The sequence below is a fragment of the Camarhynchus parvulus genome, chromosome Z (genome assembly GCF_901933205.1).
Source record: "Camarhynchus parvulus chromosome Z, STF_HiC, whole genome shotgun sequence".
NCBI lineage: Eukaryota > Metazoa > Chordata > Aves > Passeriformes > Thraupidae > Camarhynchus > Camarhynchus parvulus.
This window is the reverse complement of record NC_044601.1, coordinates 38833644-38842782: the sequence shown is the minus strand read 5'-3', so window position 1 is coordinate 38842782 and position 9139 is coordinate 38833644. Positions and strand designations below refer to the sequence as shown.

The 9139-nt window shown below is 36.3% G+C and overlaps 1 protein-coding gene across 1 annotated transcript; it reads right to left on the bottom strand.

Annotated features, from left to right (window-relative positions):
• Nucleotides 1–253: 253 nt before the first annotated feature.
• On the bottom strand, nt 254–1986 carry CER1 (cerberus 1, DAN family BMP antagonist). Its single transcript, XM_030969179.1, has 2 exons — nt 1459–1986; nt 254–547 (listed from the first exon to the last, which is right to left on the bottom strand). The coding sequence occupies exons 1-2, from the start codon at nt 1984–1986 to the stop codon at nt 254–256; spliced, it is 822 nt and encodes a 273-aa protein (XP_030825039.1).
• Nucleotides 1987–9139: the final 7153 nt, after the last annotated feature.

Below are 9139 nucleotides of genomic sequence, written 5' to 3'. Positions count from 1 at the left end.
AAGAAACAATGACAGGAAGGGTGGAAAATGTTTGAAGTTTTCCCTTGTTAAACACCTTTACACATAAGCCCAGTAATTTCACCTCATTTTCCTTAACAGCCAAGGAAACATTTGTTACACTTCAGGTGAAGTTATTGTTGAAACAGAAATCATGTAGAAAGTCAACATTTTTAATGTTTTTTTTGTACTAGAGTGATGACTTGTTTTTCATTAGCAAATTCTTACGATCAAGTTAAGAGGTTCTTTGCGCAAGTTAATTGTGCTCATGTACATTTTCATAGAAGTCTGACAGTAGAGATCCGATCACAGGGTCTTTAATCTTCCGACTTTCACATTTACACTCTTCTACAATCATGATTTCTTTGACCACTGGAACAGAATCAGTGCAGTTGAGATCCAGGCGCTTCATGGAGAACTTGCTGGGCAAGCAACGAGAACAGAAGGTATAAAGATGATCTTCTGAACCAGGAACATGAAAAGAACTACATTTTCCAAAACACAGATTATTCTGCACTGTCACCTTCTCACAGTTGTTATGAGTAACACCCTGAAACAGAAAGCAGTTTAATGTTTTAATGCAGAAATGACCCCATGGACTTTGCTAGAAGGCATGAGCAAAAAAAGAAAAGGAAAAAAGGCGTGAGCAAAAAAAAAAAAAAGGAAAAAAAAAAGCTAGTGCACTTTTTCCTTCTCAGAACAAATAGTACTGGTTTCTAGGCAACATCTGTATGTATGTATGTCTGTGTGAAATAAATTTAGTTTTGGGTATGAAAAGACATGGTCCTTGACAGATCATGGTTACAGAAACACTGAGAATTGATGGTGATTGATGGTGATTTACATGGAATACAGCACTTTTACATATAATGTTTGCTTGTCTTAATGTTTCCATGTGACAGAATGGCTTCATCTATGCATGGGACAATTTACCAGTTTTCTGAAATTTTTAGCATAGAGTTAGACATAAGCATCAGTTTTCTAATTAATACAGAAGAAGACAATCCTTGCTTAGGTGTAAGAGAACAACCAGTTTTTTTCTGTAAATACTTGTTCTGAGTCTCTATATGCATGCACACACACACACACACACACGCATATATCTATACATATATATATTAAAAGAGAGAGAGGTCATAATTCAGATGTACAAACAGTTGAGATATATATTTATTGAATGGATAATTACTCATCAATTTCCTTCCTGCTTAGACCATGTCAAATATCTGTGCATAAAAATAATAAATAACTCCATAAAAATTGAGTCTGCGGCTTTCCAGTGCTGCAGTTCAGCAATTTGCCTCATCAAACTAAACTTTTTCATCAGAGTCTTTCAGCCACTTTCGATCAAGTGTTCTGAAGCCCTTTGACTAAGCCACTTAAAAACCCATGTCCCTTTAGTTGCTGATTACAAGAGACGGGGGAAAGGTGTGTTTGTTGATCTTGGATATTTGTTCTTACCTGGGCAAAAGGCAGGGTTCTGCAGTTTTCTTGGTGCATTTCATTGGTCTTGATTGGCAGGACAACCTCTTCAGATGCTGAATTTTTCTTTAACATGAAATGGTCCCAGAATTTCTTGGCATCTTTTCTGTAGGGAACTTCAGACTCTCTCTTGCTGGAATAATGTGATGGAGAGAGGTTTTCCACAGGAGAGGTCTCTCTGGATGCAACCCAGGTTCTTGAGTTCTGGTCTGCATGGAGTCCTGCACTGGGAAGTATGAATCGGGACATTTTTTTCTCCTCTTTCTTCTCACTTCCAGATGCTGTCTGTGGAATTGATACAAAAAAGCTTGGTACTTTCAGGGTCTCTTCAACTCCTACTGGGTTCTCACTTAACCCCTCAGGAGAACTTTGACTTTCAAACAGATTTTTGTTCAGGTAGAGAAAGTGCTGAAATGGCCCTCTGCTTTTCCTTTGCTGTGAATTTCTCTGTAGCTCTGTGGCTCCAAGACATGAGAGCACTAACATCTGAAGCAGAAGCAGTGACATGATCCTGGAAAGGGCAACCCTGTAGACCTGCTGCTTTTGCAGTGAATGTAGTATGCTAGCTTTATACAAGAAGAGATTATGGCAGCGGAGAGGAGGGCTCTGGGGGGACCCTGGTGGGGCTAATTGCATTCATTTACTGTAGATTACAATTATGATAGGGAAGTTTGTGCTAATGAAACTCTGCTTTCAATCTGAGTTATGTGTATTAGAAGCTCCTATCTGAAATCTAGTAACCCAGGATGTTGTGGAGGACAGAAGGAGTCAACAGGGGGAAATATTTGGATAAGGTGTCTAGTTTAGGCTGAGGAATTAAGTAAACATTTGAGGTTGTGTATTAGAATGTTCACTGTGGCCTCCATTGTTTATTTTGACTTTCTATTCCATACAGCCAGAGACTGTCAAAACAAGGAGTGTTATTTCATTACAGTAGGAAAAGGCAAGCTGATTAAAGTTTGCTGAAATCTGGAGACTGTGTTTTCAAAAGTTAAGTCTAACTTTGGACTTTCAGGTTTAGGATATGACCCAAGGTCTGCATGACTAACAGACTGGTGCTCAGACAGTCAGAGGAATCTGTCAGGAAGCACTAGTCCTCACTTCATCTTCCTCACAGCAGGTTTGCGGCTGCTGGAGTACAGACATGTCACTAGCACAGAGCAGAAGGTCTCAAGGTGAAGAAACTCTGCTTCCTGGGTTTTCAAAGATTCTCTTACATCCTGTTCAGGCACCAAAGCCACTCCAGACATCCTGTCAAGTGATAATGATAAATTAATATTTAAATGAAATGTGTTAAAAATAGATATTTATGATTCTAGCTATCAAAGTCTCAACAGAAATACCTAAAAAGTCTACTAGACCTTAAAACAAAGGCATCTTTTGCATAATTACCATGTTATGCAACATGTAAGAAAAAATAATCTGCTAGAACAGCATATAGAGAAAAGCTTTGGGAGGAAGAAAAGTTATTTTCAATAAACACTGTAAACAGTGATCCCAATATTAAAATACAAAAAAGAAATTCTGCTCCAGATAATTTGCCATTTAGGTATGCTAATCTTCACACACTCCTGTTTCTATGAAACGCTATCAGTAGACTCTAAAGTTTGTATTATTCTTGAAAAATTGTGTGTACTAGATGCATGATGTTACTTTACTTTAATTTTCAAGGAATTAATTTATTGCTTAGAACTGCACTTTGATTCCACACATCGTATTTGTGTTCGCCAACAATTTGAACTGAAGCAGTTGACTTTTGTAGCTAAAATACATTTTATCTGATGTGAACTGGTAACAGTCACACAAAACTATTCAGCAATGCCTTTCAAACATTAAATTTTTGAAGCAAGATGCATATTTGCAGGTCATCTAAGGATGTCTCTGATGATGCACAGATAAAAATTAAGTAAATTTTAGAACTGGAATGATTTGACTTCCCAGACTACCTAAACTAAACTGGCCTGGGTGCAGTGCAACTGCTAACAAAGAATGTATAAAAATCTTAGTATTGACATGTATATAGAGATGTTTTGCTGCTAATGTTACATTATAGTGCAATGGCAATGGAAAAAGCCTCTTCAAGATCAGAATCCACTCCTGGTACATACCATTCTGTCCTGTAACATACAGCAAGAAGAGAAGCCTTTGAGACCTTCAGATGTAAATGTAAAAATTATTGTTTACAGAAGGGTAGGGAAGAAGACCAAAGCAAAGTGATGTCAGCAACTCACTCTGCAAGCTGCTTGGCCACCCAAAGGCTGATAAAAGAGCTCTCTTCACTACTAGGTCAAGCCAGTTCTAGTTCCTGGGGTCCCGATGGTGTTCCCTAAGATCTGATGAGACCAAAAAGCAGCATGCCAGCTCTGGTTCTGCTAAGAAAGTCTAACACTGTTCCTTCATGCCTATAATAATATCTATGGCTGCTTTCCACGAGGCAAAAGTGGTAAGATATGGGACGTGGTACATCTGGGCATGGTTTTCAATATCTAAATACTACCATAATCCGTTTTGAAGTCGGCTGCCTATATATAACTGTGTAGAGGTAGCAGGTCTCTCCTTAGCCTCTCTGCTTAGGCTCTCAGGAAGGCATCGCAGCTCAGACAGCAAGCTCAGATAGTCATTCTGAAGTTAAAAATAGCACGCATTTGCAAGTCTCTTTGTGGTGACATTGACTGCATAGACCAATAATTGACTACTGGCATTACACTGGACACATAACCATTATGTTCCAAATAGACCTAATCTCAGCTTTCTACAAAAAAAAAACTGTTTCTTTTCTAAAAACTTGTTTTCCTGCCTGACCCTTTCTTCTCTGCCACCCTCAGTGTAAAGAAATTCTTCCTCATGTTGAGGTGGAATGTCCTTGTGCTTTAGTTTATGGCCATTGCTACTTTCTCTTGTTTCTGGGCACCAGTGAAAAGAGTCTGGCACCATCCTCCTGACACCACCTTTGAGATATTTCTATGTATTGGTGAGATCCCCTCTCAGTCTTTTCTTCTCCAGACCAAACAGTCCCAGCTCCCAGAGTCTCTCCTCATGAGAGAGAAGCTCCAGACCCCTGATCATCCTTGTGGCACTCCACTGGACCTTCTCCAGTAGCTCCTTGTCTCCCTTGTGCTGAGGAGCCCAGAACTGGACACAGCACTCCAGGAGTGGCCTCACCAGGGCTGAGCAGAGGGGGAGGATCACCTCCGTAACCTGCTGGTCACACTCTTGCCAATGCACCCCAGGATGACATTGGCCCTGCTGGCCACAGGGGCACTGATGGCTCATGGACAGCTTGTGACCCACCAGGAGTCCCAGGTCCTTTTCCACAGAGCTGCTCTGTAGGAGGTCAGCCCCAGCCTGTGCTGGCACTTGGGGCTGCTCCTCCCCAGGTGCAGGACCTGGCACTTTCCCTTGTTGAGCCTCACCAGGTTTCTCTCTGCCCAACCCTCCAGCTGATCAAGGTCCCACTGAATGGCAGCAGAGCTTTCAGGTGGATCAGCCACTGCCCCCAGTTTGGTGTCACCAGCAAACCTGCTGAGGGTGCATTTGATCCCTTCCTTCAGGTCACTGATAAACAAGTTGAATAACATCGGTCCCAGTACTGATGCTTTGGGAATACCACTGACTGCGGGCCTCCTGCTGGACTCTGCTGCACTGATCATGACCCTCTGAGCTCTGCCTTCAGCCAGTTCCTGATCCACCTCACTGTCCATTCCTCTAACCCACATTTCCTGAGCTTACCTATGAGGATGTTATGGGAGACAGTATAAAAAGCCTTGCTGAAGCTCAGGTAGGCAACATCCACTGCTCTCCTCTCCCTCGTCGACCCATCCTGCTATGCCATCACAGAAGTCTTATTAGATTGGTCCAATCTGGTTTGCTTTCAGTGAATCCATCCTTACTGCTCCTGTGTTCCTGATGACCTTGTCTTCTGTATGCTTTTTGATGGTCTCCGGAATGATCTGTGCCATCACCTTTCCAGGAACGGAGGTGGGGCTGGCTGATTGGCCGGTAGTTTCTCAGGTCCTCCTTGTCCCTTTTTGAAGATAGAAGTGACACTGGCTTTACTCCAATCATCAGGCACCTCTCCATTCTCCATCATTTTTCAAAGAAGATGCAGTGTGGGCTCAGCAACAACATCTGCCAGCTCCCTCAGCACCTCTATGTGCATCCCATCAGGCTCATGGATTTGTGGTTTTGTCTGCCTAGCAACTCAAAAAAAACCTTCAGGGGGAAAAGGAAAGTCTTTTTTTTTCCCCCCTTTTTTTTTCCTTTCTGGAACAGGGTTTGTTGAAGAGTGGCTGTAAAATAAGAAGAAGGAGAAAAAAAGAAAAAAATTAATTTTTTTTTTCTATTTTTTTTCTATAATATATATATTCCCCTCTATTATTTTTTTTTTTTTCTTTTCTTTTTTCTTTTTTTTTTTTTTTTTTTTTTATTTTTTTTTGTTTTTTTTTATAGATTTTCTACTAATTTTTTTTCATCTTCTTCTTAATTTGTTTTTTTTTTTTTTTTTTTTTATGAATTTTTTTTTTTTATTTTGTTAAAATTACTACTTCTTATAAATACTGCTTTCCTTTTTTATACTTATTTTTTGTTTTTTTTTTTTTTTTTTTTTTTATTATATTTCTTTTAAATTAAAAAAAAAAATTAAAATAAAAAAAAAATATTTTAAATGTTTTTTTTATTTTTTTTTATTATTATTATTAAAAAAATAATTTAAAAAATTATTTTCTAAACAAAAGAAAGGGTAATAATAGAAAAAACAAAAGAAAAGAGGATTGTTTTAAAAAAAAAAAAGTTTTGTTTAAGAAAAAATTTTTTCTATTACTTAATTTTTTTAATTTATTTTTTTTTTTTTTTTTTTTTTTTTTTTTTTTTTTTTTCTTTTTTTTTTTATTTTTTCTATTTTTTTTTTTTTTATGTTTTTCTTATAAGTTTTTTTTTTTTTGTATTTTTTTTATATTATTTATAAAATAATAAAAAAAAAATAATATTAATAAAAAAAAAAAATATATTTTTTTTTTAAATAAAAAATTTTTTTTTTTATAATATTATATTTTTTTTTTATATATAATATTATTTTTTTTATTAATTTATTTTTTTTTTTTTTTATTTTTTATATTATTTTTTTTTTTTTTTTTTTTTTTTTTTATCTTTATATTATACATTTATATTATTTATATTAATAACTAAAGTCATTATCACTAGAAAATAAGTTTTTGTGCAATTTTGAAATTAAGAATTTCATATTCAATAAAGTATATTGTTGGGTTTTTATTAACACACATTACAGAGTTAAACATGACAATATATATAGTGTTTTGAATGGAAGAATTACCATAGCACCAATCTTGCGATGTAAATAATGCAGAATCACCAGCAGTCACTGAATCTTATGCATAATTCTCTCAAAGTTATTTTGATAATTTCAGTGAATAAAGACTTGAAGACATTCAATAAAGTATCCATATGTAGGAAGAAGATCTGGAAAACTTTTCTAATACATTTCATACTAAATACTTGATAAATATAAAGTTAGTAAAAACTCAAGTGTTTTAGAATACTTTGGTTCAGAACAAGTGCTCCTGTGACCTATTGCCTATCCATTTTTTCCACAATCATTGGCTTTGAGTTAACTACCTCCCTATCAAATTTGTTTGAAATATTGACATATTTAAGAGATATTTGACAGGGAGTGAAAGTGGTTAAAAGTGACAAGCACACACAGTGCTCACACAGCCCATCCCTTTATAGAAATCTAATGTAACTGCTAGATTCTTTTCACTTAGCATCTTGGTTCTGTTGCTCTTGGGTATGGATTTATGGATAGTTCTGGTGAAGTAAATCCTTTGTTTATCCAGAAAGTGTGGCATCCATATGTGAACACCAGAATTTATGTGCTCCTTTTTCTTATTTTCAGCCTTTTGAAATACTCCTTATATCACTCCTTATAGTGCTGATCCCCTAAATACTGATTTTTCCAGGAGTTTACTCAGCATCTAATTCAAAAATGCCGAAGATGAAAAAATCCCCAAAACTCCTCAGAACTGTAGGCCCATCCATTTCTAAACTTCTTAGAAGCCATAATTTCCTATGTAAACAGAAAAAAAAATATTTGTGCCTTCTCTGATTTGAGTATGTTTTGTTCTTTGAACTCTAGTATCTAACAATGAAATTAAAGATGTAAAGATCTGTGCAAAAATACCTATTTAAGGACAGGAAAAATAAAATTTATTACTTAAATGTTTGGAACAGTTAATTGTATTGGGAAAAAAATCTGCAGCCTTTCAGGGCAGAAATATACATGCTCTGCAATATAAGAATTTTAGTTTCATTAGTGTATTGTTTTAGATAAAACTAAGCCAGTAAACTCATGCAGTTTACACAACTAAAAATCTTGTTGTGTAGTAAAATCATCATGCACAGAAATCACTATAAAGTAGTTCAAATGAAGTACAGAAAAGGGAAAATTTCCCCTACTCTCACAAAAGCAAACCTGAGGTCACTGTTCTGTCAGATGACATGAGTCATTTATTAGTTACTGATCGAGTAACAAGCACCTTTGTCAAAATCCCCACTCTGTTGATATCATTAATGCATTAAATAATTGGGAGAGGTATTTGAATAATCTCAATAGGCTTTATCAAATTAGCACCAAAAAATTCTACATCTTTTATTTTAAAAAGGCCCTAAAGAAATAAAAGTTTATGTCTCAGTCAATTTTCACTGAAATTCCAGAATACACCACTAAAAGATACTGAGAGTGCTTTTTTAGATGCTTTGTTTTTTTCTGTAATGAAAAATTTCAGGAATAAAATCAGGTCTAAAACCAAATATTCAGGAGTACTTGGTTTGGAGACAAGTAGCATATCTATGTTGACCTAGAAAATTCCTTAAACAAAAGAGTTTCTGTCTAGCAAAAGTGTCTAAAAACTTCTCATAATTATTATCTTTAAAAAATTTTAAAAAGAGAGAAATCCTGGAAATATTTTTGTCTGCATCTGTTAATAGCAAGAGAAAAGGTGAGGAGGTTCTGTCCCCAGTATGTTTTTTCTCTGATTCTGCAATGCACCCGTATTTATTGGGAGCAGTCCTTTCAGGGAGGCTCTTTCCTATATACAAAGCTGCTCACATGCTGATAAAACTTGTCGCAAGCAAGGAGGAAGGATGAGTAACCCATGCATGACAAAGGCAAAGAAGAGGAAGATATAACCCCTGAAACAGTGTCCTTTAGCTCAGAAAGCAGAGGTGATTCTGATCTGTCTGTCCTTTGCAGGACTGAGAAATTGCTATGAGTAACCCAAGAAGGAGGTTTTGCAGTTCTATTGCAAAACTGATCCAGAGGCTGGCTGAACAGATGAGCAAGGGGGGGATCAACTGCCAGCAGCAGGCAGGCAGATGGGAAGGATGAGAGTTCATAGGTGCAGGGCAAATTCACCCTACTCACTTCCAAACCAACTGCCACACACTGGCTCCTATTGAGAGGACCTTTATTTTTTTTCTTTTTTTAGGAAGCCTATGCTTGGATCCTCATTTCATTTTTGTTTGGTTTTTTTTTGATTGTTTTTTTTTTTGTTTGATTGGTTGGTTTGGTTTGGTTTTTTATTGTTGTTGTTGTTCTTTTGTTTTGTTTTGGGTTTTTTTATTTGTTTGGTTGGTTTTGGGGAGT